The 27972-nt window shown below is 57.1% G+C and overlaps 2 protein-coding genes and 11 non-coding genes across 14 annotated transcripts; 7 read left to right on the top strand and 6 right to left on the bottom strand.

Moving 5' to 3' along the window:
• Positions 1–1226: 1226 nt before the first annotated feature.
• Positions 1227–3685, top strand: LOC135416848 (beta-keratin-related protein-like). The gene has a single exon (XM_064660105.1). It carries the CDS (start codon positions 2934–2936, stop codon positions 3228–3230), a length of 297 nt encoding a protein of 98 aa, XP_064516175.1. The 5' UTR covers positions 1227–2933; the 3' UTR covers positions 3231–3685.
• A 4252-nt stretch (positions 3686–7937) lies between these two features.
• TRNAA-UGC (transfer RNA alanine (anticodon UGC)) lies at positions 7938–8009 on the top strand. Its single transcript has one exon. It is a non-coding gene; the product is annotated as a tRNA-Ala (tRNA).
• Positions 8010–8570: 561 nt separating this feature from the next.
• Positions 8571–8642, top strand: TRNAA-CGC (transfer RNA alanine (anticodon CGC)). The gene has a single exon. It is a non-coding gene; the product is annotated as a tRNA-Ala (tRNA).
• Positions 8643–8979: 337 nt separating this feature from the next.
• On the bottom strand, positions 8980–9051 carry TRNAP-AGG (transfer RNA proline (anticodon AGG)). The gene has a single exon. It is a non-coding gene; the product is annotated as a tRNA-Pro (tRNA).
• A 245-nt stretch (positions 9052–9296) lies between these two features.
• TRNAF-AAA (transfer RNA phenylalanine (anticodon AAA)) lies at positions 9297–9379 on the top strand. The gene has a single exon. It is a non-coding gene; the product is annotated as a tRNA-Phe (tRNA).
• A 632-nt stretch (positions 9380–10011) lies between these two features.
• On the bottom strand, positions 10012–10083 carry TRNAA-UGC (transfer RNA alanine (anticodon UGC)). The gene has a single exon. It is a non-coding gene; the product is annotated as a tRNA-Ala (tRNA).
• Positions 10084–10385: 302 nt separating this feature from the next.
• Positions 10386–10457, bottom strand: TRNAP-AGG (transfer RNA proline (anticodon AGG)). Its single transcript has one exon. It is a non-coding gene; the product is annotated as a tRNA-Pro (tRNA).
• Positions 10458–11039: 582 nt separating this feature from the next.
• TRNAP-UGG (transfer RNA proline (anticodon UGG)) lies at positions 11040–11111 on the bottom strand. Its single transcript has one exon. It is a non-coding gene; the product is annotated as a tRNA-Pro (tRNA).
• Positions 11112–11742: 631 nt separating this feature from the next.
• On the top strand, positions 11743–11814 carry TRNAP-AGG (transfer RNA proline (anticodon AGG)). Its single transcript has one exon. It is a non-coding gene; the product is annotated as a tRNA-Pro (tRNA).
• Positions 11815–12069: 255 nt separating this feature from the next.
• TRNAA-UGC (transfer RNA alanine (anticodon UGC)) lies at positions 12070–12141 on the bottom strand. The gene has a single exon. It is a non-coding gene; the product is annotated as a tRNA-Ala (tRNA).
• A 302-nt stretch (positions 12142–12443) lies between these two features.
• On the bottom strand, positions 12444–12515 carry TRNAP-AGG (transfer RNA proline (anticodon AGG)). The gene has a single exon. It is a non-coding gene; the product is annotated as a tRNA-Pro (tRNA).
• A 164-nt stretch (positions 12516–12679) lies between these two features.
• Positions 12680–12761, top strand: TRNAS-CGA (transfer RNA serine (anticodon CGA)). The gene has a single exon. It is a non-coding gene; the product is annotated as a tRNA-Ser (tRNA).
• A 394-nt stretch (positions 12762–13155) lies between these two features.
• Positions 13156–26632, top strand: FTCD (formimidoyltransferase cyclodeaminase). 2 transcript variants are annotated; one of them, XM_064660102.1, is made up of 17 exons: positions 13156–13282; positions 14056–14239; positions 14758–14886; positions 14999–15087; positions 15340–15519; positions 15608–15745; positions 16056–16187; positions 16840–16901; positions 17602–17731; positions 17861–18022; positions 18415–18458; positions 18538–18676; positions 19103–19198; positions 19388–20151; positions 20567–20602; positions 25249–25478; positions 26358–26632. In XM_064660102.1, exons 1-14 carry the CDS (start codon positions 13229–13231, stop codon positions 19472–19474), a joined length of 1626 nt encoding a protein of 541 aa, XP_064516172.1. In that variant the 5' UTR covers positions 13156–13228; the 3' UTR covers positions 19475–20151; positions 20567–20602; positions 25249–25478; positions 26358–26632. The 2 variants fall into 2 exon arrangements, with proteins under 2 accessions (XP_064516172.1, XP_064516173.1); XM_064660103.1 differs by lacking the exon at positions 13156–13282 and having other exon boundaries at positions 14199–14325.
• Positions 26633–27972: the final 1340 nt, after the last annotated feature.

Raw genomic sequence — 27972 nt, 5'->3', positions numbered from 1 at the left:
CCACCCTCCAGCCAGTCTCAGAGACAGCCAACCCTTGGGTTGCTGGAAATCAAAATGCAAAGTGGGGAAATTGGAGTTGCAAAGTGCTGCTGGGGCTGGTGATGGGAAGGGAAACACATGGATTATTGGTCCTGGGTCATGCTTCTCCTCGTGTCCTTATCTGCAGGGAGAGGCAGGGCTGAGGTGGCCGCACATCCTGAATCCGTGCAGAAGTTAAAATGGGTCTGACGTGTTTGGTTTGGTGAAATTTTCTCAGGTTTGAGGTCCCTCCAGAGAAAGTCACATCTCAAGCAGAAAGTGCTCATTCCCTGAAATGAACAGGGGTTGAAGAAACAGTCCTTGTTTATCTCCCAAATATCTGCTCTTTCCCCTATGATTTTCTTTTTTTCAGTCTCATTCTTTACACAAATCTGATTATTTTAAATTCCTGACATGTGCCTTTTGTTTCCTCTGTCCCCTTTTCCAAGAAAAGGACTTGTTTCAGTTCATGGATCTGCTCACATTCAACAACATTCCCTCTCATGCCCCATTGCATTTATTCCAAGCATCACTGCATCTCTGGATGTTATTCTGGGACGTGATGTTCCACTGTGAGCAGAACCTCAAGTACTTAAACTGGATTGCAAAACGAAGACACACAGTGAGTCTGCAATTCAGAAGATCCCAGACTGTGCCTGGAAGCCTGGAAGGGAGTCACCCTGGAAGGGTTGTTTTCCTGGGACCATGAGAATGCACAGAGGCATTAAAAAAAAAAAAAGAGAGAGAGATGGAAACTGATTAGTGAAGGGAAAGAAACCTTGACTGGTAGAAGAAGGGTTTAATTCTCAGGTTGTGGGTCCAAAGTGCTCTTGTGGCATCAATTTATTATTCAAGAGTGGTGCAAGAAGCAGCAAGGTAAAGCTCAATAATAAATAAATAAACAATAAATAGACCCTCATCTTTCCCTGCTCACCAAATCACCATTTAGGAAATTATGATGAACCCACAGCCTCCCACTAGCTCCAGGAGCTGACAGATTACTTCTCTCTGAAGCATGTGTCCTCTGCTGCACCTCAGAAAAGCTCATTTCCTTTTTGCTCTTCCAGAATGATGTTAAAAACAAGCTGAGTTTGATCCCAGAACCTTAGAAAGGCTTTTTTACCCTGGCAAGCAGGGCAGGGAGGAGTCACTAGGGACCATTCAGTGTGATCAACCATGTCCAAGTCATCCTAAGAACTAAAATGACCCCCCTAAACCCCACAAGGCACATCTTTAACAGGATGCTGACAGCTCCACACATGCATAGTACATGTGTCCCAGTACTGCTAGGGTTTATTCCAGGGCAGAAGATGTTTGTGCCTTCATCTGGGCTCTGCTGGCGTGAAATGAAAAACCTTTTTCAAACTTTCCTTGCCCTTAGAGCCCAATGGCTCATCCCCCTGCTTGGGACCATGTCAGTGACTCCCTCTCTCCATCATGCAGGTGATTCATGTTTAAGTGCAGGTTGGGATGTTTGGGGCTGTTTTTAGTAGTGAACAGGCTTCCAGTATAGCAACCCGGTAGTCACAGCCTGTAATTAACCATGTCTTGATGATGTCCCTCCATCATGAAGAAGCAGAGCTGTGACCTTCTAGCATATCCAAAGAGCGGGATGGAAGGGCTCTAAGTGGATCCAGAACCATAATGATTTGCCCATGCTGGGCTAACGCATGTCCCTGTGTCTGCATCAGTACTATCCAGCACCCTCACCCCTGCAGCCCCTCAGTTTTCCTGCCATCCATGAGGCTGCAGGATTTAACTCCAAATGGATGCTCCCTATGTTCAGTTTACATCCCCAGTCTCACCTCAGGTGCACCAGGGAGCTGAATTGATTGTGCTGCGAGGAAGGTGGAGATGCACCTGCCCTAAATTCTGCTGAAACACTCTCCTGCCTGGTGGTGTAAAGACCTAAAATGTCCTTTGGCCCTAGGAAGGAAGGTAATTAATGCCTGTAGCCCAAATCATTTCAATCTTACTCAGTATTAAATGGAAGCAAAACATGACAGATGAAAGAGGGAACTGCTTAATCAGCCAGGGGAGCTTTCCAGGAGAAAACTGCTGGTTGTTGGGAAGTTTCAGGCGGAAGGTACACACTCGCTCCCCTGGGGGGCCGGGCCACCCTATAAAACAGTGGGGACAGTGCCCAGCCCCACCACCTGCTCCCAGCTGCCACTGCTGCCATCTCCACCTGGGTAAGTTAAAACGGGCTCCATCTCCTCCACACCAGGCTCTTGCCCGGTCCTCTACAGGAGTTCAAGGTTTGTTACCTGCCTCCCTTCCACCTGCAGAGGACAGCGGGGAAGGGTGTATCTCTGCCCTAAAATGAAGACTGCAAGGGGTTGTGGGATGCAGCGCTTGCAGGGTCTGCAACCACGTAGCCAGTTGCATCCTGCATGATTTTCCTTGCTGAAGGAGAGGGAAAAAAAATAGAATAGGATATACCCAGGCTGCAAGGATTGATGTCCCCCTGTTTATGGAAGGGCATTAAAGGTCTTTTTTATTTTGGGATGGGATAGCTCAGCTCACATTGCATTGATTTAAGTGGGCTTTGCTACAACTCGATGCATCTCAGTGAGCATCTTGCTTGCTGAGGGCTCTCTGTCGGCTTGGAGCAGGAGAGGGTCTGCTCTCTGTTCTCAGCACCCGGTGCCTCCGGCTTCCCCAGATCTGCAGCTCAAACCAAACTCCTCCCATTCTCCCGAGCGGGGCGGAAGGGGGGCAGGGGGGTATGCTGGCTCCTGCCCATTTGGAAAGCCTTTCTCTGGCGTTTCTAAACCATGCAAACTCACTCTCTAGTTCACTCTCGCACACCTATAATGGGAGCCGCTCCGTGAGGGCTCAGCAGGGGCGGACCAGCCTCTGCCTTGCCTTTTACAGCCTGGCTGTGGCTTTCAGGTGCACATCCTCGCCGAGCCATGTCCTGCTACGACCTGTGCCTGCCCTCCTCCTGCGGTCCCCGGCCACTGGCCACCAGCTGCAACCAGCCCTGCCTCCGCCGCTGCGGGGACTCCACCGCTGTCATCCAGCCGCCCACCGTCGTGGTCACCCTGCCCGGGCCCATCCTCAGCTCCTACCCGCAGAACACCGCAGTGGGCTCCACGGCGTCGGCGGCGGTCGGGAGCTACCTGCGGTGCTGCGGGGTCCCCGTGTGCTCCGGCGGGGCCCGGGGGCTGGGGAAGGCGGGGTTGCTGTGCCTGGGCAGCGGGCTGTAGAGGTGTCCCCAGCGGTCACCTCCTCCTCCCGCCGGTGACAGCTGCGTGGCCGCGTCGGGAGGGACAAACGAAGCGCAAGGACCAAGGCTGGGGAAGAGGACTAAGCCCCTGGGTTTCCCAGATGCGGGGGGCACCCGCAGTTCCCCCAGGAGGAAGAGAGCCCTGCGAGCTTGTCACTCCAGACCGTGCCTCTGTATACCTTTCTCTTGCAAAGTCTTACTTTATATTTCCATGTTCTATGCAGCATTTGCTGCTGGCTGGGCATAAATGCTTCTAGCAGGCTGTAGATGGCACATAATAGTCATGAGGTGGTGGGGAGGAGGAACACCTTGTAGGGATTTGGCTTGTCCTGGAATGGGGTTTATCCATTTCTTTACTGAGCACTGGAAACACATTTCTTACACTCTGAACTGATTTACTCTCCTTCCCCTTCTCATTAAAGTCATGCTACATCATAGACTGAGTCTTCTGGTGTTCCTTGTTCTAGGGTCTCAAGGGGTGACCTGCTCTGGGGGCAACTTGTTGCTGGTGGGAAGGGTTCTTTTTCGTATGAAAAGGGGGTTTCTGCTGCCCAGCTCTTCACTGTGCTGACCCAGAGTGTGTGGTTTGCTTCAACCAGCCCGAAGGCAACTTTCTCAGCCCAGAAACCTCTCCTGCCCCACGGCAAACACCTTCTTGGAGGTGAGGAACTCCTGCAGGAGCAGACTTAGTGCCTGTTTTCTTGAGGAGCTGGGAACATAAGGTTTGACATTTCAATATGGCATTTGCCCTGCATTTTGCAGTGATTTTTTTTTATTTTTTTTGGCTGAGCTAAGGAGAGTGGAGGTGGGGTCTGTGAAAAAAGGTAGGAGGTGCTCCTTTGGAGCCCTGCTCACCTAATGTTTAATGGGTGACAGCTGTCTCTGGGAGAAGATGTCAGGCATCGAGTAAAGCCTCTTTTTAAGATGCCATGTATCATCAGGCAGAACTTTTTCAGCTGATGGAAGGAAGAACAGGAGTATTTGCATAAAGCTGATGAGTGTTTATAATGAGGGATTATGCCTAGCTCGAAAACATGTTGATCTTCAAAACCCTTTGACCAAGCTCAACTGGTTTTATTGCTTGGGAGATTTTGCAGAAATGCTCCCAATTTGGAGAAAATCTGCGTGGCAATTGCTCAGCAGCCAGAGTACTGGGAGAAGGGAGGTGTGTTTTCACATTCCTTTTCCAAAGACTGCTCAGGTATTTTTATCCCAGCTCTAGAAACTGTCTGCAGAGATTGGACGCAAAAGTCTGAAAAAAAAAAAGAAAAGAAGAAAAGTGCTGAAATTCCAGCAAAAGCTTTGCTGGGAAGCTGCAGGCCTCTGGGGCTTGTGGAGCTGCCTTCCACCAGCCTGCTGCATGGGACAGTCCTGGATGGAGCAGGTGGAGAGAATAATGGCATTTTTATATGGAATCATTCAGCTTTTCACTGAATGACTCCACCGGTGAGGTTACACAGACTTTAATTTTTTTTTCCTGAAAATCCAGTGTGTCTGAAAATCCACACAGGTCCTTGATTTGACTTGAAAAGTGTGATGCTTTAGTGCAGACAGTTGGGGAAGTGAGGACCTTGGTGCCCTGCAGGGCTCCCTGTCCCAGGGACTCAGTCTTCCACGGGTGCCTTGACTCCAGCTGGGAGCTGTGCCTCCTTGGCTCCCAGCTCAAGAGCCATCCTGAGTTCATTCCACCACATATCCCCCCCAGCCAGCATTTGCCCAGGGCAGGACCACACAGACCTGCTGATCAGGCCCTAAAATACAGGTTCCTGCAGCCAAAGGCCCTGGTGAGAAACAGGGAGCTACATACTGAGACTGGGATGCAAAATAATGCTTAGCGGGTGGAAGGGTGCACATGGAGAGAAACAGCTGGGTCCTGGGATTTGGTCCCAGCATTGCCTGCTTATGGCTTTCAAAAGCAGCAAAAGCAGAAGCATTTCTGAGAAGAGCCTGGAGTATAGCCCAGGTGGAACTCTCTGGCCATGCCTATTGAGTTTTATGTCTCCTGCTCACCTCCCATCTTTCCTCAGTTGCTTCGTGACCTTGGAGGAGACCTTCTCCCTGTGGTCACTCAGTATCCTCTCACTCCTGGAGGATGGGTACCTCCCCATCCTGGGGATGGATGAGGTGGGAAGGAGGAGGGGAAGTCGTGGTTTGAGGAGGAACAAGTGGAGAATCATAGAGAGTTGCTATAGAAAAGGGAAGACTGGTGTGAAGAGCAAGTGAGTGGGACCATCCAGAGCGGAGATTTTGTCAAGGGAGGTTTAAGTTGGATCTCAGGAAAAGGTTCTTCCCCCAGAGGGTGTTTGGGCACTGAACAGTCTCCCCAGGGTCACAGCCCCAAGGCTGCCAGAGCTCAAGGAGTGTTTGGACAACACCCTCAGGCACATGGTGGGATTCTAGGGGTTGTCCTGTGCTGAGCCAGGAGTTGGACTTGAGGGTCCTCATGGGTCCCTTCCAACTCAGGATATTCTGTGATTCTATGGAAATCCCAGGCAGCATGGTGCTAGTGATAGGGACAGAAGAGTTGGTGGTGGCTGGGTCATTGATGGGTCATCCCAGCACATCAATCCATGGCTTCTCTGCCATCACATCCAGATGAGAAGACAAAAATTGTGGTGTCTCAGCAGTGGGAGAGGACGAAGAGCCAGATCCACCACCTGTGCCTTTGCTGGGTTGCAAAACGTGTATCTCAGACCAGGCACTGAGCTGAGGGCAACGCTGGAAGGGCGAGCTGGCATCAACAGGCAGCATCCCTCATCCTCCTCGCTGGGGCCAGAGCACTTGGGGACACACATCCTGGAGACAGCCAGGTGAGAGACAGAGCCCCTGGAGCTGGGAGCCTGCAGGCACAGCAGGTGGAGATGGGACTTGTGTGGCCCAACCCTGGAAGTGTTCAAGGCCAGGATGGACGGGGCTTGGAGCAACTTGGCCTAGTGGAAGGTGTCCCTGTCCACGGCAGGGGGTTGGAATGAGATGGTCTTGTAGGTAGGTACCTTCTAAACCAAACCACTCTCTTTCTGTGAAAAATATCCTTCCTCACCCACCAAAGTCTTGCAATGCAATTTCCCACCAAAGCAGAGAGGACACCTGCTTTTCAGCTTTAGGAAGCTAAGAGAAAGTGGTTGTATGGCCAGGATAAGAGGGAGATGAGGGCACCACTGAGGACATCCCACCCCAGGCCCCCACAGATCGAGCACAGGGCAGGGGCTCGCTGCCATTCCTTGGGGTGCCGTCCCTGCTGTGCCTGGAGAGTCAGACAGGCAATAGCTCTGACAAGGGCTTCAGCTCTTCCCCAGGGCTGGAAATCCAATAAAGCAGGAAAATAACAGGCTGCCCACATGTGTGAGTCATGGGGGAAGAAGCAGGCAAATCAAAAGGCACTGGCATCCCAGTCTGGCCCTCCTGGTGCTCCCTGTGGGAATGGGGCTCACAAGGCTTGCACCCCAGTGAGCCCGCAGCCCTATTGGCTCCATGTCTCACCCTGAGCCCAAATCATCAACAGACATTGCTCCCAGCTGTCCTACACCCTCTTCTCCTCCTAGCTTTTGCTGTCGATGGCAGCCCCTGGGGAGACACAGGGATGAGCGCAATGAAAGCAGAGCCCAAGTCCCAACAGTTTACAGGGTCCTACGAGGGAATTTGAGTTTTAAACTCAAGAATTGTTCAATTAGACATTCCAGGGCTGCTAATTCATGTTTCCTGAGAGGTGTCTGCACATTTCCCAAAGAGGAGAAGGGTGACGTGGCCACTGCTGTGCAAGGTGGCTGCTGTCAGTGCTGGCTGTGTGGGGCTGAAGGAGCTGGGTGTCCACGGGGGGTTACAAGACCTGGAGACCATGAGGTGCAGAGTCTCCCCTGCCCCCTTCACCCAGCCCTCTGTGATGTGAAGGGCAGGGGGGAGGAGCAAGGCTGTGGCTGAACTATCCTCCCACGTCACCTCAGTCAGCTCAGGGGGTTTGGATGGAGGGAGTCCCTGCTCTGGCACAGGCATGTGATGCAATCAGCACTGGAGGCTCGCTGCTGTCTGAAAGTCAGCTCTTCGCCCTGTTCTCCCTGTGAGAAGGGGGGTTCCCACCAGCTGGGGCTCCTGCAGCAGCTCATGTTCGCACCCCAGCACAGCTATAGGCAGCCCAACCCTCAGGAACTGTGTCCTGAAAAACTCCCTGTGTCCTGCCTTGGAGCTGAACCCCAGTCCTGCCCCCTATGGCACCTGTAGGAGGCCCAGCCCCAACACCCTGCTGATCCCCATGGCTGGCAGCTCCCAGGGACTCGTAAAAAAGAACAGATGAGGGAATTTGCCAGTAACCCAGAACTCACAGCTCCTGTCCCAAAGCCACACAGGACCATGTGGAATAGGTCTCTGAGGGGTGGTGGTAGGAGATGGGGGCACCCAAGAGCCTTCAGCCTGTGCTGAGCACCATGGGGGAATGGAGGACACAGGCTGAGGGCAGGGGGAATGGCTCTGCCCTGGCTCATGCGTCTAGGGGTATGATTCTCACTTTGGTGCAGAGGTCCCAGGGTCAGCTCCAAGATGTGCCCTTCTTTTGGGCACTGGTGCCCACGGGGCTGTGACATGGGTTGGAACAGCAGTGCACAGCATAGTGGGGTTGGTCCCACATCCCAGCTGGACACATTCCTGTGGGAAGGATGGACCCTCAAGGGCCAGTAGCAAAGTGCTGCTGGAGCAAGGGGATGTAGCTCAGCAGAAGAGCACTTGCTTTGCATGCGAGAGGCCCTGGGATCAACCCCCAGCATCTCCATGTCTTTTTGCTACCCCCAGACCCCTCCCTGCTGGCTGCAGGGCTGCCAGAGCCCCCCGAACAGCCCTGGGGCTGCCTCCTGGCATGGCTGATGTGGAAATGCTTCCTCAAGGTGGTGGATGTTCTGTGGAAAACCTCAGCCTCAGCTATATCCCTAAATCCAAAATGTGGGGGATAGAGGGGCTGGGGATGAAAAAGGAGTGCAGTACACCAGCTTGTGGGGTGTAGGGATAGGTTTCTCATTTTTGGATGCAAGAGATCCTGAGTTCAACTCCTGGATAAGCACTCCTTTGGATATGACTCATCCTTTAGATACAACCCCTCCTTTTGAGGGCATCCCCTCCTTTGGATAAAGCCCTGGCTTTGGAGATAGCCCTTCCTTTTGGGACAGCCCCTCCTTAGGGGACTCCACCCCTGCTGCTGTCCGATGACCAGTACGGGAGGACCAGCCCTCGCATCTCCAAGCTGCCCGCGAACAGCATCCCGTGGGATGGTCATTCAGTGGATGGAATTTTTTTTCATGTCACCGAGCACGTGTCCTCTCCCGAGCCCTCACGGGAAGGGGATGTAGCTCAGTGGGAGAGCGCTTGCTTCGCATGTAAGAGGCCCTGGGTTCAATCCCCAGCATCTCCAGTTCAGATTTTTATGTTGTTGTTTTTCGGTGTTTTTTTCCCCCCCACAGTCCCAACCCTGTTCCTCCAGGCGGCAGCGACGATAAACTCCACTTTTACATCGGGAAAAAGCTTTCCGAAGGGGATCCCTCCGCACCACGGCAGCGCTGCCCGCCTGTGGCCGCGACGGCAAGTACGGCTCTGCCCCCCCCCCCCGCCCCGACAGCCCTCTTTACCCACCCGCGAGGGGACCGGCCGGCCCTGTGCCACCCGTGCGCCCTGTGCCACCCGTGCGCCCTGTGCCAGGCAGCGTCGCCCCATCCGTGCCCCGAACCCAGTGCTGGGAGCCAAAAAGAGAAGGGCTCGTCCGGGATTTGAACCCGGGACCTCTCGCACCCTAAGCGAGAATCATACCCCTAGACCAACGAGCCGGGGTGCGCGGGCGCGGCTGTTCCCGGGGACCCCCGAGCCGGGGGCCACTCGGTGGGGCTCGGTGGGCCCCGGTCTGCTCCGCCGGCCCCACCGAGCGGCTCCCCCGGCTCGGGGGCTGCCCCCGGCGGCACAGCACCGACACCTCCCCGCTCGCCAGGACAACGGGGCACACAGGGGGCAGCGGGGGTGGCCGGGATGGGGGCTGCTGTGTCCCCCCCCTTCCCCCCGGGAACGGCGAAATGGGGCTGTGATGGCCGAGGGGTGAAGGCGTTGGACTAAAAATCCAGTAGGGAATTCTCTGCGCAGGTTCGAATCCTGCTCACGGTTTTTAGCCAACGCCCTGATACTACCCACGGTGGGGGTCCTGCGGTGCTCGCACTTGGGTGGGGGTTCCCGGGAGGAGGGTCATTGGTAGCCAGAGCACTCCCAGCCCCATCCCGACTCCCCCTCCCCCCCTTCTCCTCCCCGGAGAGCAGCTCAAGACCCGGCAATGCCTCAGGCAGGGACTGTAATGGCAGGAGCGTGGCACGGACACACCCGGGGTTCTCCGGGTTCTGCAGACCCGGGAGAGGTGAGGAAAAGGGTAGCGAGGGGCAGCTTTTTCCCGGGTTGGATGGATTCCCTGGGTGGATTCCCTCCATCGCCCTGTCCCACATCCTTGGGGGAGCAGTGCACCCCGGCTCGTTTGCCCTGCTCCCGGATGTGTTTTTGGGCACCAGCCACCCTCCTCCTTCCCAGCTGCTCTCCCCAGCACCGATATTCATCCTGAGCCACGTGGGAAAGCAAAAGAGAGACCTCCCTTGCCCTGCAAAGCCCTCCCCTCTTGCCAGAGGGAGGGAAAGAGCCGTGGGAATTTCTACACAGCTTTGGGGTGCCAGGAGGTAGCCCCAGAAGTGTTCTGGCGATCTCTGGCAGCCCCGCAGCCAGCGGAGAGGGCGATCTGGGGAGGCAAAAGGACATGGAGATGCTGGGGGTTGATCCCAGGGCCTCTTGCATGCAAAGCAAGCGCTCTCCCGCTGAGCTACATCCCCTGGCACGGGCTGTGCCGCGGCGTTGTCCCCAGTCCGAGCCAATGGCTGTGTCAGCTGCCTTCGGCAGCTCCCCAGGCTGGGGAAAGGCGGTTCAGGGCTTTGCAGGCTCTGGGTGTGGCTGAGGTGCCAGCGGGCTGTGGAGGGAGTGAGAAGAGGGGGAAGGGTTGTCAAGTATCCCCGGGTGCGGTTTTGTGGCTGGAGCCCCCGGGCAGAGGTGGGCGGTGGGTGTGCGATGGCACCTAATTGTCCTCGAGTGTGCCGTGCGTCAGGGTGGGTTGCGGGCGGTGGTGCGGGCAAAAGAAGGGCTCGTCCGGGATTTGAACCCGGGACCTCTCGCACCCTAAGCGAGAATCATACCCCTAGACCAACGAGCCGGGGTGCGCAGGGGTTTTTGCCCCCCTCCCTGTGTGTGGGGAGCCCGCGGCCACGTCCCCGCTCGCCGGGACAACGGAGCACAGCGGGGACAGCGGGGGTGGCTGGGCCGGGGGCCACGTGTCCCGCACGCGGTTGGGGCTGGGGCTGTGATGGGGTGAAGGTGTTGGACTCGAAATCCAGTAGGGATTCCCTGTGCAGCTTCCTATCCTGCTCCCAGCGACAGGTTTTCGCCAACTCCTCCACACCAGCCCTGAGGGTCCTGGGAGAGTCACTGGCAGCCGGGGCATCCCCAGCCCTCCTCCTCCTCGTCCTCGTCCTCCCTGGGGAGCAGCTGAAGAGCCGGCGGCAGGGATTGCGATGGCCGCGGGGGCAGAAGTGGGGCAAAGGCACAGGTGGTGTGGTTTTGCGGGTTTTGCGGAGGCGGGTGAGGTGAGAGAAAAGCTGGCGAGGGGAGTGGGGTGGTGAGGGGCAGGCTTGTGTGGGTTTGTTGCGTGGATTCCCCGCAGCGGCGTGTCCCCCGTCCCTGCGGAAGCAATGTAGGGCGTCTGGCAGGCGGGGGCCGGTGGTCGGGCAAAAGAGAGGGGCTCGTCCGGGATTTGAACCCGGGACCTCTCGCACCCAAAGCGAGAATCATACCCCTAGACCAACGAGCCGGGGTGCAGCCGCTGCCCTTTGGGCAGCCCGGGACTTTCGGGGGCTCGGGGGCAGGCGGGGCTGTGCGCGGCCGGGGCTCTGCGGGAGCAGGGGGGTCCCCCTTGCTGGGGCCGCCCTCTGAAGCAGCAGCCGGAGGTGGGCGCGAGGCGTCAGCGCCTCCATGTCCCCCCAGCAGCGGCGGGGGCGGCGCTTCCTCCCCCAAAGCCCCTCGGCGGGCCTGGCAGCGGATGGAGCGGGCGGGGCTTGGCAGCAGCATCGGCCGCTCTTGGGCCCGGGCCGTGTCGCCGAGCTCGTGGGCCGCGGCAGCTGCGTTTGTGCTGGCTGGCAGCAGAGGCCCGTGTGTGTTTGTCAGGGGCCCGTCCGTGCGCGGGCCGCGGTGTGCGGGCCTGGCGTGGTGCGGGGTGGTGTGCGAGGGCGCTGGCGGGGAGCGCGCGGAGCATTGTTGGGCAGGGCGATTTGCGGGCGTGTGTGAGGGCTGGCGAGTGTGGCGAGCGTTGCGGGGCCGTGCGTGGGTGCGGGCGGTGCGGAGCCGGGCGTGACGCGTGTCCCGCCGTGCTCGCAGCGCCCTTTTCCTGGGAAGCATCCGGGGAGTGGGCCCAGAGCGGGGGGGCGGGGGCGGGCGCGCACCCCGGCTCGTTGGTCTAGGGGTATGATTCTCGCTTAGGGTGCGAGAGGTCCCGGGTTCAAATCCCGGACGAGCCCTTCTTTTGGCTCCCACCGCTCTGGTCTCCCCAGCACCGATGTTCATCCCAAGGGATACCCCGACCCCTCTAGGAAGGGACACCAGGGCAGGACAGGGAGGGAAATGGCCACGGGCATTTCCTCGCTGCCTGCCTTGGGGGGCCAGCAGGCAATCCCAGGCCGGCCGTGCCCACAGGCAGCCCCAGGATTGTTCTGGGCGTTCCAGTGGCAGCCCCGCAACCAGCAGGGAGGGTTCCCTGGGGAGGCAAAAGGACATGGAGATGCTGGGGGTTGATCCCAGGGCCTCTTGCATGCAAAGCAAGCGCTCTCCCGCTGAGCTACATCCCCTGGCACGGGCTGTGCCGCGGCGTTGTCCCCAGTCCGAGCCAATGGCTGTGTCAGCTGCCTTCGGCAGCTCCCCAGGCTGGGGAAAGGCGGTTCAGGGCTTTGCAGGCTCTGGGTGTGGCTGAGGTGCCAGCGGGCTGTGGAGGGAGTGAGAAGAGGGGGAAGGGTTGTCAAGTATCCCCGGGTGCGGTTTTGTGGCTGGAGCCCCCGGGCAGAGGTGGGCGGTGGGTGTGCGATGGCACCTAATTGTCCTCGAGTGTGCCGTGCGTCAGGGTGGGTTGCGGGCGGTGGTGCGGGCAAAAGAAGGGCTCGTCCGGGATTTGAACCCGGGACCTCTCGCACCCTAAGCGAGAATCATACCCCTAGACCAACGAGCCGGGGTGCGCAGGGGTTTTTGCCCCCCTCCCTGTGTGTGGGGAGCCCGCGGCCACGTCCCCGCTCGCCGGGACAACGGAGCACAGCGGGGACAGCGGGGGTGGCTGGGCCGGGGGCCACGACCCTCCCCAACCCTACTCCTCTCACCCCGCCCCGGGGAAGTGAGGCTGTGATGGCCGAGGGGTGAAGGTGTTGGACTCGAAATCCAATAGGGATTCCCTGCGCAGGGTCGAATCCTGCTCCCAGCGACAGGTTTTACCCGGTGCCCACACTGGGAGTCCCGGGGGTTCTGCCAAGAGCTCTCCCTTTGCTAGAAGTGATGATGCTCCTGTTGCAGTCCCTGTCCCATCCGGTAGTTGCATCATGTTGCTGAATTCAGCAGATCTTTTTCTTCATGTGGCATCACCTTCTTGTCACAATTAATTGGTGCGAGTAAGTCATTAGTGCTGTTGGCTGGCCCTGGTGCTCACGCAAAGCCCTTGTGCCTGGAGCCGCTCCAAGCAGAGCAAGGCCAGTACCATGGTGTTTATCCAAGCCCCTTTCTGTCCCCTGGCCACAGATCAATGCAGTTAATGAGAAACCCCAGCTTGGGAAAGAGGCTGCACGTTGGGTGCTTAGAGGCTTTTGCTCTGCAGTGGGACTGGAAAGGGCAGGAAACCCACAGGGTACGAAGAGCTGAGTCGGGTGCTGCAGGGTGCAGGCAGATCCTGAGACCATGGCGAAGCTGGTGGAGTGTGTCCCCAACTTCTCGGAGGGGAATAACAAAGAGGTGAGGGAGTGAGTGGAAGCGCTGAGGGGTGGGTGTTGCTGGGGTGCTGATGGCTGGTTTTCCCTCCACAGAGCAGTACCCACCACCAGACTCTGCTGTGCCTCCTTTGAAGTGCTGTGCACCTTTCACTGCCTAGCTAGTGCCAAAAATGCCTAAATGCAACCTTCACTTCCTTTTGGCACCTCAATGAGAAGTGGGGGCTCAGACCTCGCTCCGCTGCCTGCTGGTTGCTGTAGCACCAGGTTTCGGGGTGGTCTGGGACACCCCCATAGAGAAATATCGCTTGCAGTTGTTATGCCAAAGGATACTGTCCAGGTTAATGGAATCTGTCCTGGGCATTTGCCCTCGGCTGAACTTTGGCCCTGCCAGGGGCAGGGGAGTTCAGCAAACCCAAAAAGGCTGTAAAAACACAGCTTCCTCCAGGGAACAGGCTTCGCAGAGCCAAATCTTTTTGGAAGCTGGCCGGAGACTGTATCCTCAGGAACAGTGATTTGTGATGCTGTTCTCTGACATACAGCAGCAGTCAGGTGTCTCTCCCCCACCACAGCAAGTTTGCGGCTCACTGGGAGCCAGGGGTACCCCAAACCCCCTGGGTGGGATGCTCGCTCGTGCTTTTGGATTCTGCACCCTCTGCAGCACAGGGCTGATGGTCCCCACTGATCCTCCTCAAACCCTGCACCAGTGGGAAGGGGGAGAGCTGAGAAGAGATGTCCCCTCCCTTGGAAAGCTGCGGCTGTGGTGGGGACCCAGCCAGCTCAGACACTGTCCGGCAGGTGATCGATGCACTGGGACAGGCCATCTCCCGGACACCGGGCTGTGTGCTGCTGGACGTGGATGCAGGCGCCTCCACCAACCGCACCGTCTACACCTTCGTGGGGTCCCCTGAGGCAGTCGTGGAAGGGGCGCTGAACGCGGCCCGAGTGGCTGGGCAGCTTATTGACATGAGCCGACACACGGGTGAGCTTGGGAGCGGCGCAGGAGCTGCTCTGGCACGGAGCATCCCAGCTGCTGGTGACCATGCATGGCACATCGCCCCACCCTCAGTAAGAAGTGCTGCTGGGATAGATGGTGGTGGGAGCAAAGCTCTTGCTCATCCTCCCAGTCCAGAGGGGTTGAGTGCCTCCTGTCCCTGGGCTGGATAGACATTACTGCCACAAACACAACATATCCAGAGGATGGTTGGGCACCGGAACAGGCTCCTCAGGGCAGTGGTCACAGCCCCAAGTTTGCCAGAGTTCAAGGAGAGTTTGGATGATGCTCTCAGGCACATGTTGGTGGTGTTGGGGTGTCCTGTGCAGGGCCAGGGGTTGGACTTCACGATCCTTGTGGGTCCCTTCTGACTCAGGTTATTCTGAGATTCTGTGACTTCCTCACAGCAGTGGTGTTCAGTCTGTAATAGTCTGGGAAAGGACCATTCTCCCTCCTTGTCTATTCACTCTTCCCAACTCCCATCCCTATATCTGCCCTGCCACCAGGTGAACACCCTCGGATGGGGGCACTGGACGTCTGCCCCTTCGTGCCAGTGATCAATGTCAGCATGGAGGAGTGTGTCACCTGCGCCCACATCTTCGGGCAGCGCTTGGCAGAGGAGCTGGGGGTACCTGGTGAGTGGGGGACGGAACCTCTCCTCCTTCCATCCTACTCTGCGTGATTCCAGGGGCTGGAGGAAGTGCCAGCCCGTGCCTGGTGGTGCTCAGCCCTGGCTCTGTCTTGCAGTTTACCTGTACGGAGCAGCAGCGCGGGAGGAGAGCAGGAAGGCCCTGCCCTCCATCCGTGCCGGGGAGTACGAGGCGCTCCCTGAGAAGGTGAGCCTGGCAGCACCCAGTTGGGCGGCACAGGTCAGGCAGAGCTGAGCTGTATGTCCCTGGCTTCAGGGAGGGTGCTGGGGGCTGGCATAGTCCCTTTGCACCAAGAGGAGCTGGGGACACATTCTGGGTGGTGCTGAACATGAAGGTGGTCATGGCAGATTCTGTCTGGGGAGGGAGAGGCCATCCCTGGGCGGGTGGCTCGTGCTGCTCAGCGGTGCCAGCCCACATGCTCTCCTCCCTCCTCCCCAGCTTGCAAAACCAGAGTGGGCTCCTGATTTTGGGCCCCCAACCTTTGTCCCCCGGTGGGGGGCCACGGTGACGGGTGCCCGGACCTTCCTTATCGCGTACAACATCAACCTGCTGTGCACCAAGGAGCTGGCTCACCGCATCGCCCTCAATATCCGCGAGCAGGGGCGCGGCCCCAACCAGGTACCACCGTGCCAGCGGCACGCCAGGAGCAGACCCACGTGGCCCCTCGCCTCCTGGGCCATGCCCTGAATGTGGCAGTTGTTGGCAGCCCGGGCGCTTGAAGAAGGTGCAGGGTATCGGCTGGTATTTGGAGGAGGAGAATATAGCCCAGGTCTCAACAAACCTGCTGGACTTTGAGACCACGCCGCTCCATGCTGTCTACGAGGAGGTCTGCCAGGACGCAGAGGTGGGTGGTGTGGGAGGCTTGTTCCAGTGGGAACAATCCTTCACAGACATCCTTCACAGAGGATGTCTCCCTCCAAGTTTTTCTCCCTGTCCCCAGGTCAGGGTCTGCTTTAGCTCATGCTTAGCTCAGCCATAGTGCTGAATGGCACAAAACCCCCAAAAGCTCAGCAACTTGCTGCTAGCCCCCAGCTCCTCCATTGAAGGCTTCTCCATGAGCTACCCATGTCCTGAGAAGGGATGAGGACCACCAGGCTGGGGTTGTAGCGGCAGCAGGGCTCTAGGGATGGTCACATTTCTTGTGTTCTTTGCAGGCATTGAATCTTCCTGTGGTGGGGTCCCAGCTGGTGGGACTCATTCCCAAGAAGGCCATGCTGAATGCAGCTGAGTTTTACATCAAGAAGGAAAAACTCTTCATCCTGGAGGAAGAACAGAAGATCAGGCTGGTAACATGACTCCTCCTGGTACCAATACAAGGGTGGCATCATGAGAGAGACACATCCACTCCCCCAGCCTCCCAAAGTGGCACTGAGCAGAGATTTGGGACCACTCAGGCCCCAGGCTTGGCACTTGTCTTCAGGGAGGTTTTTGTGGGGGGACAGTGAGTGAGACAAGTTGCTTTATTGTTCTGAGGATGCTGAAATGCTCAGGGAGCAGGGACCCCAACCCATGAGGACAGAGTGTGGGGAGCAGCTGCCCATCTTGCCTGCCTGGAGACCAGGAGGGGAAGGAGGTGTCCCCAGAGCTTAAGGACAGTGTGTGGCATTATGGAAAGCTGTCCCAGGACAAGCGTAAGCAGGAAATGAGGAGACAGGGCTCTGCTATTCCACTGCAGGAGGGAGAGACTTTTCCAGCCTGTGGGAAATGTGCTAGATAAGAGCAAGTTAATGATTAATCAGTACAGTTTCCAGTCACTGTAGGTGACCACATGCCTCCCCCATGTCTGGGATGGGACACAGGGTGGTGGTGCTAGCTGTCCTCTCTCTGGGTGGTGGCCAAAATAACTCTGTCCTAATGCTGACTCACCCGTGGTTAATTAGCAGTAGGGAATGAGGCTGCAGCAGGACAGGGCTGACACAGCCGTGCTGCTCCTTGCAGGTGGTCAGTCGGCTGGGCCTGGACTCCCTGTCTCCGTTTCACCCTCGGGAGCGCATCATCGAGTAGGGACCCCCATCTTGCTTCGTATCACGGTGCCCTGCCTGGATGGGGGGATCCTGCTGCCTCTTTCTTGCACTCGGCCTGTTTTGGGAGCATTGGTCACCCCCAGGGGACATCTCTGCTGGGTGTTGTGTAGGCGTGGCCTGGTCCCTGCTCCCAAATGCTGCTGGTTGTGAATGTGGAGTGGGGGAACTCCAGGTCACTTGAGCAGGCAGTGGGAGCAGGTCTTGTAATCAAATTGGAATGTTAAATTCCCTCCTCCATCCCCATGCTAACTTTCACTGCCTCTGGCTCACCCACTGCTCTCTGAGGAGAGATGCTGTGCGGCAGCAGATGGTGTGAAACGCGTGTCTGAGGGGCGAAAGGAAGGGAAATCCACCCATGAGGTGAAGTACTTGTTGTCCCCCCTAGGACCTGGCTGCAGGTGTTTCTGTCCCACAAAACTCCATTTGCATGAGCCCACCCTGTCTAATCCAGAGCAGCCCCCCACACCACCAGGACATGTGTTCCCCAGCTGTCCCCATGGGGTTCCCAATCCTCTCCCTGACCTTTATGCTGGGTTTTTTTGGGTTAGCCATCTTCTCATTCATGAGGTCATGAGGTCAATGACGACCTGTCAGAGAGGGCAGTGCCAGGGGAGGAGGGTAGTGGTGGTGTCCCTGCATCTGGGGGTCTCTAAACCCTGGGGCTGCTGTGCCGCAGGTACCTGGTGGAGGCAGGAGAGGTGGACGGGGGGCTGGTGTCCAAGCCCCTGGGCGCCTTTGTGCGGGCAGTCGGTGGGAGGTCGGCAGCGCCGGGAGGAGGCTCCGTGTCTGCAGCTGCGGGTGCCCTGGTACGTTCCTCACACCGAGGGGGAGTCCTGGGGGCCCACTTGGTGTGTGGAGCCCCTGAGGGGGGCCGGCATGGTGGTGGCAGTGGGCACTATGTCCTGCTGGAGGATTTCATCCCCGTGCCCTCGCAGGGAGCAGCGCTGGGCTGCATGGTGGGGCTGATGAGCTACGGGAAGCGGCAGTTTGAGGACCTGGACCCCATCATGAGGAAGCTGATCCCCTCGTTCCACCAGGCCATGGATGAGCTGGTGGCAATGGTGGATGCTGACTCCCGTGCCTTCAGCAGCTACATGGTGAGATCCGGCTAGAGGCAGACATCCTGCAGGGAATTGTGGGAGGGGGGGCTTTCCAGCTGGAAGGAGGGCTGGGATCGCTGCGCTCTAGTATCCTTAGCAGCAGGGTTGTGACCTTGGAATCATAAAATCATTAAGGTTGGAAAAAACCTCCAAGGTCATCAGGTCTAACCTTCTACTGAGTGCACCCATGGCCACTAAACCATGTGGCAAAATGCCATGTCTACTCTTTTTTTAAACACATCCAGTGATGCTAAAGCCAGGCCCAGGGGAAGGGTCATCATCACATAAAGGAGGTTTGCAAGAGTACGGGAGCTCTGGGGTGTGCCCTAGCCCCTGATGCAAGGCATGGCCTTGGTGATGGCAGCAAAACTGCTTTTCTTTGCCTGCAGGAAGCAATGAAGCTGCCAAAAAGCACCCCTGAAGAGCGGGAGAGGTGAGCTGGGCTGGTGGGCACTGTCAGACTGGGGGAGCACAGGCACCCAGCACTGAGCCAGGGCTGTCCCCCCTCCCAGGCGCATGGCTGCCATGCAGCAGGGACTGAAGACGGCCGTGAGGGTGCCCTGTGCCCTGGCAGAGAAGGTGAGTGGGCTCTGGCCTGCTCTGAAGGAACTGACACAACACTGCAACCTGGCCTGCAAATCCGACATCCAGGTACGGCCCCAGGCTCACACTCTGCCCTGCAAGGTGTCCTCATGTCCTGACCTGCAGGGAGCATCTGTCCAGCTGTGCTTCCCAAACAGGCCCAGTGCTTTCCACCCACTATTTGTCAGCTTGCAAAAACAGCTCCTTGTAGGAGAGTTGACCTCCACCAGCCCTTGCTTGAGTTTCCTGTTGTGTGTGGCAATGCTTCCCACTGTTTGAGCTACATCCTGAGAATCCCACCAGATTGGAAAGTGTTCTGTGCCGCTGGGGGTGAGGGTGGAAGTCCTGCAGGGTAAGGGCTGGGTGTGAGGGTGGAAGTCCTGCAGGGTAAGGGCTGGGTGTGAGGGTGGAAGTCCTGCAGGGTAAGGGGTCTGCTCTTCTGCAGCACAGTGCTGGTTGATGAGGAGAGCTGCTCGCAAGCCTGTCTTTTCCCAGGTGGGAGCCAAAATGCTGGAAGCAGCTGTGTTTGGAGCTTACTTCAATGTCATGATCAACCTCAAAGACATAACAGATGAGAAGTTCAAGCTTGTGGTAATAAGCAGGGGCTGTGTGTGTGCCCCAGGCCTGGTGGTGGGGCTGAGGTGGGACAGAGAGGAAGGCCCTGGGACCACTCGTGCCCGGGCACTCCCTCCCTTTGCCACCAGTGGGATGCATGGGGTGGATGGTGGATGGCTCCTGTGTTCTGTTGAGCAGTAAACGCCACATCTTGTCCCCACACAGATGTCCCAGAAGGTCTCCGGGCTGCTGGAAGAGGCAAAGCAAGGGTCAGCACTCGTGCTGGCACTGCTGGAGAAGCGGGTGGCCTGAGGAGGGCTTGGGAGTGGTCTGGGCGTTCTGCAGTGGCAAATAAAGCTGGGAAACCCACTTGTCCCTGTGTTGCTCTTTTGGTATCGGCCTCTGGAGATCCCAGTGTCACATTCCCTGCTGGCCTTTCCCTGGCCAAGGGGGATTTTTGCTGTCTGGGTCTTGGACTCCAGACTTCCTTCCCCCCATCCCTGGGGCATTAGGAGATGACTGGGCTGGCACTGCCTGGGACCACAGGGATCCTAACAAAGGGGGTGGCAGGGACCCAGTGAGACTGCCCGTGAGGGGTGCTTGTGCATGGGTGCTTCCTGACCCTGCACACTCCTGTGCTTTATGCCCTGACTCACTCCATCAGCTGATGTCGGGAGCTGTAACCACCACCCTCCATCGTCTGTTTTTATTATATGTGGCACCTTTTTATATGTTTTATTATATATGTGACCCTTGTGCTGGCTGGGAGTGGTGTGTTGACTTTTCTTACACAACCAAATGATAACCATGGCCAAGGTGGTGCCAGTTTCAATGCTCAGCAGTGTCACCTCTGCCTGCTACACCCCTCCTCACGGGGGGGGGGATTTGGTATTTAACAGGTGCCCGACAGCCCAGTTAGAGCCGTGCCAAGGACGGTGATCAAGAGTGCTGCCAGCATCGCCTCCTCTGGGACCTTTTGGGCAGGTTTGGTGAGTGCAGGGCAGCAGGGAGCACGGGGACAGCCGGAGCAGGGGCAGCCGAGGGTCAGGGTGCGCTGTCCCCATGGGTGCTGCTGGACCAGACACGTGTCCCCAGTCCTTGTGGTCCATGGGGACATGGGCTGGGCACCCGGGTTTGTTATTGCCATTAACGATGGAAACCACAGGCTGGGCTTTGGGTGTGCCTGGAGGTGGGGACAGCGGCTCTGGGGGTTGGTGCTGTCCCCCAGAGGGACAGGAGGGCTGTCGTTGGGGTGTGCAGGGGGATGGCAGTCCTGGGGAAGCGAGCGCGGTCTCTGCTCCCAGGGCAGATGTGTGGGACAGAGGAGTCAGGTCCCAGCTCTGGGCCAGGCACTGACATTCCTGTGGCAGGAGGTGACTGATGGTGCTTGTCCTTCCCTTTCAGCTCACAGACCACTGAAGATGTGTGACCCCCACCACGGTGAGCGACCATGGGGCCAGACAGGGCTGTGGGTACCACACAGCCATCAGGGCTCAGAGAGGAGCTCAGGGCAATGGCCACAGGCACCTGGGGGGGATTCCCTGCATAGCAGAGGGGTGTGGGATGTCATTTGTGAGGAAGAGGTAGACTGGGAGGGGCCCTTTGGGTGCATGGATACACCAGCTCCCTGCACTGTCTGTCCAGGGAGAGCCTGTGTCTGCCTGCTAACAGCTCTGCTCTTCTTCCTACGCATGCCAGGACCACACCATCCAGTTTGCCCTCCTGGTCCTCCGGGACACCATGGTCCCTGCCCCCCGTTCTTCCCTCCACCTGGCCATGGCCATCCTCCCCATGGGCACCACCCCCATGGGCACCACCCCCATGGGCACCACCCCCATGGACACCACCCCCATGGGCACCCTCATGGGCACCCCCATCCAGGACCACCTCACTGCCATTAGAAGTAGCATAAGAAGCACCATAAGGACAAGCACTCCAAGCACCATGGAGACAAGGTAAGAGTGAGGTAACAATAGACCCTTCTGATTTTCTGCTGTGGTCCTTCAGGCCCCCTGCCCCCATTCCACAGCATCCAGCCTGGACAGCTGGGACTCTCCTTTCCCACCCTGTGGTGGCTGGAGCGCACTGCCAAAACCTCAGTGGCTTTTTTTTAGACATGGAAACTCCTGTTGTATTAATAAATAGGCAAGAACAAACCATATTAAGTGAGTAATTTGAAAAACAGTCCATGAAATTCCTTGAAGGCATTTAAAACAGTGATGTGGCTCAGGGTGCACCATGCAGTGCATTAAATCACAGGACTTGTCCTGCTCATCTGAGGGTGAGTCGTGTCTCTGTAATGGACATTCACTCAGTGTCTTGCCAGAGGAACTGTTCAGTTCCTTCTTAAAAAAAAACCAAACTCAAACCCATGATCAAAACAGAAACCAAGAAAGGAGAAGCAATTTCTTGTGCTAGGATTAGATTCTGCAAAAAATGCTGTTACAGGGATGGGCACTGTCCAGAGCAGATCAGAGTCAGGGACTGCTAAACGTACCCCCAGTTCCAACATCAGAAGTGGGAGCATTTCCAAAACAAATCAAACTCTCTCACTGGGTAACACCTCTGCCCGTGATCTGCTCTGATGTTTGCCCTTGCTGGCAGAGAGCATGACCCTTCTGGAATTTGCTTTATTGACCTAAAGAGTCTTGAAAAAAATTAAGGAACACCCCTCAAGCCTCCCACAATATGGGGCACCCACGACAGGGTCACTAACACCTCTCAGGAATGCTGTGAAAGAGAGTCTTTTTGCTGGTGCCCTAAAGTTGTTTTCTCCCCTCCAGCACTCCAGTGGCTCAAGCAGCAGCTCTGACTCTGATTGAAGATCTGGCATGTCCCTCCTTCAGCCAAACACGAAGCCAAACACCTTGTGGGAACTCCCTGCATGTAGCTCTACTCCCTTCCCCTTTCCCTTACAGCAGTGTTTTGCCTGCTGACTGATTTTCTTGTGTTCTCATTGTAAATGATTTGTCCTGGAATCTCTTAAGTCATTGGACAGCATCTCCATGGTCTGTCTTTTGGGAGAGCCTGCTGAAAGTCATCATGTGCTTGTCTGCAATCTGCTGGTGTCTGTGTGTTTTTTCCTGGGCAATGGTGCCATCTGCTAACGTGGATCCCACTGCCCATAAAAGTCCTTACACTGCGTATGAGCTTTCCCAGCTAGAGTAGAGGGGCTGGCTGGGGACGCTGTATATGATGTGGGCTGCCATCCTCAACAGCAGGGTAATAAGTGCTGGGAAAGATCTCACCATGGCAGAGCGAACCCCCTGAAGTTTGGCACAGCCCATCTCCCCCAGATTTCCTGCCAGCGCAGCCGCGTCTGTCCTTGTTGCAGTGCTGGCTGCGTGTCTGAGCGTGCTGGGGCAGGGGGATTTCATTGGTGCAGCCCCTCTCTGCTTGCAGCCATGTCTTGTCCTTTGTCCCTTGAGGCTGCAGCAGGACTTGTCCTGACGGAGCTGACGCAGCGGTGCTGCTCCTTGCAGGTGGTCGGTTCACTGGCTCTGCACTCCCTGTCTCCGTTTCACCCGCGGGAGCGCATCCTTGAGTAGGGGCCCCCATCCCATCCTACTTCGTATCACGGTGCCCATCCCTGCCTGGATGGGGGGATCCTGCTGCCTGCATCTTTCACTTGGCTTGTTTTGGGAGCAGTGGCTGCTTCCGGCCACTTGTGGAACAGCAGGTCACCTGAGCAGGCAGTGGGAGCAGGTTTGGTGGCCAAATTGGAACGTTAAATTCCCTTCCCCATCCCCATGCCAACTTTCCCTGCCTCTGGCTCACCCGCTGGCCTCTAAGGAGAGACGCTGTGCGGCAGCAGCCAGCGGGAGAGGTGAGCTGGGCTGGTGGGCACTGTCAGACTGGGGGAGCACAGGCACCCAGCACTGAGCCAGGGCTGTCCCCCCTCCCAGGCGCATGGCTGCCATGCAGCAGGGACTGAAGACGGCCGTGAGGGTGCCCTGTGCCCTGGCAGAGAAGGTGAGTGGGCTCTGGCCTGCTCTGAAGGAACTGACACAACACTGCAACCTGGCCTGCAAATCCGACATCCAGGTACGGCCCCAGGCTCACACTCTGCCCTGCAAGGTGTCCTCCTGTCCTGACCTGCAGGGAGCATCTGTCCAGCTGTGCTTCCCAAACAGGCCCAGTGCTTTCCACCCACTATTTGTCAGCTTGCAAAAACAGCTCCTTGTAGGAGAGTTGACCTCCACCAGCCCTTGCTTGAGTTTCCTGTTGTGTGTGGCAATGCTTCCCACTGTTTGAGCTACATCCTGAGAATCCCACCAGATTGGAAAGTGTTCTGTGCCGCTGGGGGTGAGGGTGGAAGTCCTGCAGGGTAAGGGCTGGGTGTGAGGGTGGAAGTCCTGCAGGGTAAGGGGTCTGCTCTTCTGCAGCACAGTGCTGGTTGATGAGGAGAGCTGCTCGCAAGCCTGTCTTTTCCCAGGTGGGAGCCAAAATGCTGGAAGCAGCTGTGTTTGGAGCTTACTTCAATGTCATGATCAACCTCAAAGACATAACAGATGAGAAGTTCAAGCTTGTGGTAATAAGCAGGGGCTGTGTGTGTGCCCCAGGCCTGGTGGTGGGGCTGAGGTGGGACAGAGAGGAAGGCCCTGGGACCACTCGTGCCCGGGCACTCCCTCCCTTTGCCACCAGTGGGATGCATGGGGTGGATGGTGGATGGCTCCTGTGTCCCTTTCTGCAAGGTGTCTTTCTGGTGGTGTGTGACAATTCCAGCCTGTTGCATTGCCTGGAAAGGGAGCACTGCCAAGCACACAGCACCATCAGGGGTGTTAGCAGGGAGATGGGGATGAAATGGATGGGGATGGGATGGGACGGGAAAAATTGCTTCCCTATAGATCCCCTAAGAGGAAGATCTGAAGACTGGGGTAGCCAGTCCTGCCTCCTGTCCCTGCTGACCTGGTGTGATGGCAGATATTATCTCCAGCACCCTCCTCTCTGAACCCCGCTGTCCCACAGCACCATCTGTGGGTGGGTCACCCCTGTCCCTGGGCACTGTGCCTCTGCTGGGAGCACTGAGTTCATCGTGGGGTCACCTGACTCACTCCATCAGCTGCCGTCGGGAGCTGTAACCACCACCCTCCATCGTCTGTTTTTATTATATGTGGGACTGTTTTACGTGTTTTATTACATGTGAGACCCTTGTGCTGGCTGGGAGTGGTGTGTTGACTTTTCTTACACAACCAAATGATGGCCATGGCCAAGGTGGTGCCAGGTTCACTGCTCAGCAGTGTCACCTCTGCCTGCTACACCCCTCCTCACCGGGGGGGGATCTGGTATTTAACAGGTGCCCGACAGCCCAGTTAGAGCCGTGCCAAGGACGGTGATCAAGAGTGCTGCCAGCATCGCCTCCTCTGGGACCTTTTGGGCAGGTTTGGTGAGTGCAGGGCAGCGGGGAGCGCGGGGACAGCCGGAGCAGGGGCAGCCAAGGGTCAGGGTGCGCTGTCCCCATGGGTGCTGCTGGACCAGACACGTGTCCCCAGTCCTTGTGGTCCATGGGGACATGGGCTGGGCACCCGGGTTTGTTATTGCCATTAACGATGGAAACCACAGGCTGGGCTTTGGGTGTGCCTGGAGGTGGGGACAGTGGCTCTGGGGGTTGGTGCTGTCCCCCAGAGGGACAGGAGGGCTGTCGTTGGGGTGTGCAGGGGGATGGCAGTCCTGGGGAAGCGAGCGCGGTCTCTGCTCCCAGGGCAGATGTGTGGGACAGAGGAGTCAGGTCCCAGCTCTGGGCCAGGCACTGACATTCCTGTGGCAGGAGGTGATTGATGGTGCTTGTCCTTCCCTTTCAGCTCACAAACCACTGAAGATGTGTGACCCCCACCACGGTGAGTGACCACAGGGCCAGACAGGGCTGTGGGTACCACAGAGCCATCAGGGCTCAGAGAGGAGCTCAGGGCAATGGCCACAGGCACCTGGGGGGGATTCCCTGCATAGCAGAGGGGTGTGGGATGTCATTTGTGAGGAAGAGGTAGACTGGGAGGGGCCCTTTGGGTGCACGGATACACCAGCTCCCTGCACTGTCTGTCCAGGGAGAGCCTGTGTCTGCCTGCTAACAGCTCTCCTCTTCTTCCTAGGCATGCCAGGACCACACCATCCAGTTTGCCCTCCTGGTCCTCCAGGACACCATGGTCCCGGCACAGGTCCCTGCCCTGGTGGGCCTGCTGTCTGCCCCCCTCCACCTGGCCATGGGCATCCTCCCCATGGGCACCCCCATCCAGGACCACCTCATGGCCATCAGAAGCACGATAAGAAGCACCATAAAAAGCACCATAAGGACAAGCACTCTAAGCACCATGGAGACAAGGTAAGAGTGAGGCAGTAAGAGACTCTTCTAAATTTCTGCTGTGGTCCTTCAGGCCCCCTGCCCCCATTCCACAGCATCCAGCCTGGACAGCTGGGACTCTCCTTTCCCACCCTGTGGTGGCTGGAGCGCGCTGCCAAAACCTCAGTGGCTTTTTTTTAGACATGGAAACTCCTGTTGTGTTAATAAATAGGCAAGAACAAACCATATTAAGTGAGTAATTTGAAAAACAGTCCATGAAATTCCTTGAAGGCATTTAAAGCAGTGATATGGCTCAGGGTGCACCATGCAGTGCATTAAATCACAGGACTTGTCCTGCTCATCTGAGGGTGAGTCGTGTCTCTGTAATGGACATTCACTCAGTGTCTTGCCAGAGGAACTGTTCAGTTCCTTCTTAAAAAAAAACAACAAACAACCCAAACCCCAAAGAAATTAAAAAACAAAACAAAACAAAACAAAACAAGCAAAACCAACAAAACCGAAAGAGGAGAAGCAATTCCCTGTGGTAGGAGTAGATTCTGCAGAAAAGGCTGTTATAGAGATAGGCACCATCCAGAGCAGGTCTGAGGGAGGGACTGCTAAACACACTCCCAGTTCCGACATTGGAGACGGGCGCATTTCCCAAACAAATCAAGCCATCAGCTCCTTCCACTGGGTAACACCTCTGCCCGTGATCTGCTCTGATGTTTGCCCTTGCTGGCAGAGAGCACGACCCTTCTGGAATTTGCTTTATTGACCTAAAGAGCCTTGAAAAAAACTAAGAAACACCCCCCAAGCTCCCCACAATATGGGGCACCCACGACAGGGTCACTAACACCTCTCAGGAATGCTGTGAAAGAGAGTCTTTTTGCTGGTGCCCTAAAGTTGTTTTCTCCCCTCCAGCACTCCAGTGGCTCAAGCAGCAGCTCTGACTCTGACTGAAGATCTGGCATGTCCCACCTTCAGCCAAACACGAAGCCAAACACCTTGTGGGAACTCCCTGCATGTAGCTGTACTCCCTTCCCCTTTCCCTTACAGCAGTGTTTTGCCTGCTGACTGATTTTCTTGTGTTTACATTGTAAATGATTTGTCCTGGAATCTCTTGAGTCATTGGACAGCATCTCCATTGTCTGTCTTTTGGGAGAGCCTGCTGAAAGTCATCATGTGCTTGTCTGCAATCTGCTGGTGTCCGTGTGTTTTTTCCTGGGCAATGGTGCCATCTGCTAACGTGGATCCCACTGCCCATAAAAGTCCTTACACTGCGTATGAGCTTTCCCAGCTAGAGTAGAGGGGCTGGCTGGGGACGCTGTATATGATGTGGGCTGCCATCCTCAACAGCAGGGTAATAAGTGCTGGGAAAGATCTCACCATGGCAGAGCAAACCTCCTGAAGTTTGGCACAGCCCATCTCCCCCAGATTTCCTGCCAGCGCAGCCGCGTCTGTCCTTGTTGCAGTGCTGGCTGCGTGTCTGAGCGTGCTGGGGCAGGGGGATTTCATTGGTGCAGCCCCTCTCTGCTTGCAGCCATGTCTTGTCCTTTGTCCCTTGAGGCTGTAGCAGGACTTGTCCTGACGGAGCTGCCGCAGCGGTGCTGCTCCTTGCAGGTGGTCGGTTCACTGGCTCTGCACTCCCTGTCTCCGTTTCACCCGCGGGAGCGCATCCTTGAGTAGGGGCCCCCATCCCATCCTACTTCGTATCACGGTGCCCATCCCTGCCTGGATGGGGGGATCCTGCTGCCTGCATCTTTCACTTGGCTTGTTTTGGGAGCAGTGGCTGCTTCCGGCCACTTGTGGAACAGCAGGTCACCTGAGCAGGCAGTGGGAGCAGGTTTGGTGGCCAAATTGGAACGTTAAATTCCCTTCCCCATCCCCATGCCAACTTTCCCTGCCTCTGGCTCACCCGCTGGCCTCTAAGGAGAGATGCTGTGCAGCAGCAGCCAGCGGGAGAGGTGAGCTGGGCTGGTGGGCACTGTCAGACTGGGGGAGCACAGGCACCCAGCACTGAGCCAGGGCTGTCCCCCCTCCCAGGCGCATGGCTGCCATGCAGCAGGGACTGAAGACGGCCGTGAGGGTGCCCTGTGCCCTGGCAGAGAAGGTGAGTGGGCTCTGGCCTGCTCTGAAGGAACTGACACAACACTGCAACCTGGCCTGCAAATCCGACATCCAGGTACGGCCCCAGGCTCACACTCTGCCCTGCAAGGTGTCCTCATGTCCTGACCTGCAGGGAGCATCTGTCCAGCTGTGCTTCCCAAACAGGCCCAGTGCTTTCCACCCACTATTTGTCAGCTTGCAAAAACAGCTCCCTGTAGGAGAGTTGACCTCCACCAGCCCTTGCTTGAGTTTCCTGTTGTGTGTGGCAATGCTTCCCACTGTTTGAGCTACATCCTGAGAATCCCACCAGATTGGAAAGTGTTCTGTGCCGCTGGGTGTGAGGGTGGAAGTCCTGCAGGGTAAGGGCTGGGTGTGAGGGTGGAAGTCCTGCAGGGTAAGGGGTCTGCTCTTCTGCAGCACAGTGCTGGTT

The sequence above is a fragment of the Pseudopipra pipra genome, chromosome 7 (assembly GCF_036250125.1).
Source record: "Pseudopipra pipra isolate bDixPip1 chromosome 7, bDixPip1.hap1, whole genome shotgun sequence".
Taxonomy (NCBI): domain Eukaryota; kingdom Metazoa; phylum Chordata; class Aves; order Passeriformes; family Pipridae; genus Pseudopipra; species Pseudopipra pipra.
Note: the sequence above shows the minus strand (reverse complement) of the source record. Positions and strands in the feature narration are given on the sequence as shown.

Excerpts from the sequence above, each read along its gene's own strand:
- LOC135416848 (XM_064660105.1), top strand. The coding sequence starts at position 2,934 with ATGTCCTGCTACGACCTGTGCCTGCCCTCCTCCTGCGGTCCCCGGCCA.
- FTCD (XM_064660102.1), top strand. The coding sequence starts at position 13,229 with ATGGCGAAGCTGGTGGAGTGTGTCCCCAACTTCTCGGAGGGGAATAAC. Across the intron at positions 15,088-15,339 it reads ACGAGGCGCTCCCTGAGAAG|CTTGCAAAACCAGAGTGGGC; the intron begins GTGAGCCTGGCA and ends CCTCCTCCCCAG. Across the intron at positions 18,023-18,414 it reads GTGCCTTCAGCAGCTACATG|GAAGCAATGAAGCTGCCAAA; the intron begins GTGAGATCCGGC and ends CTTTGCCTGCAG.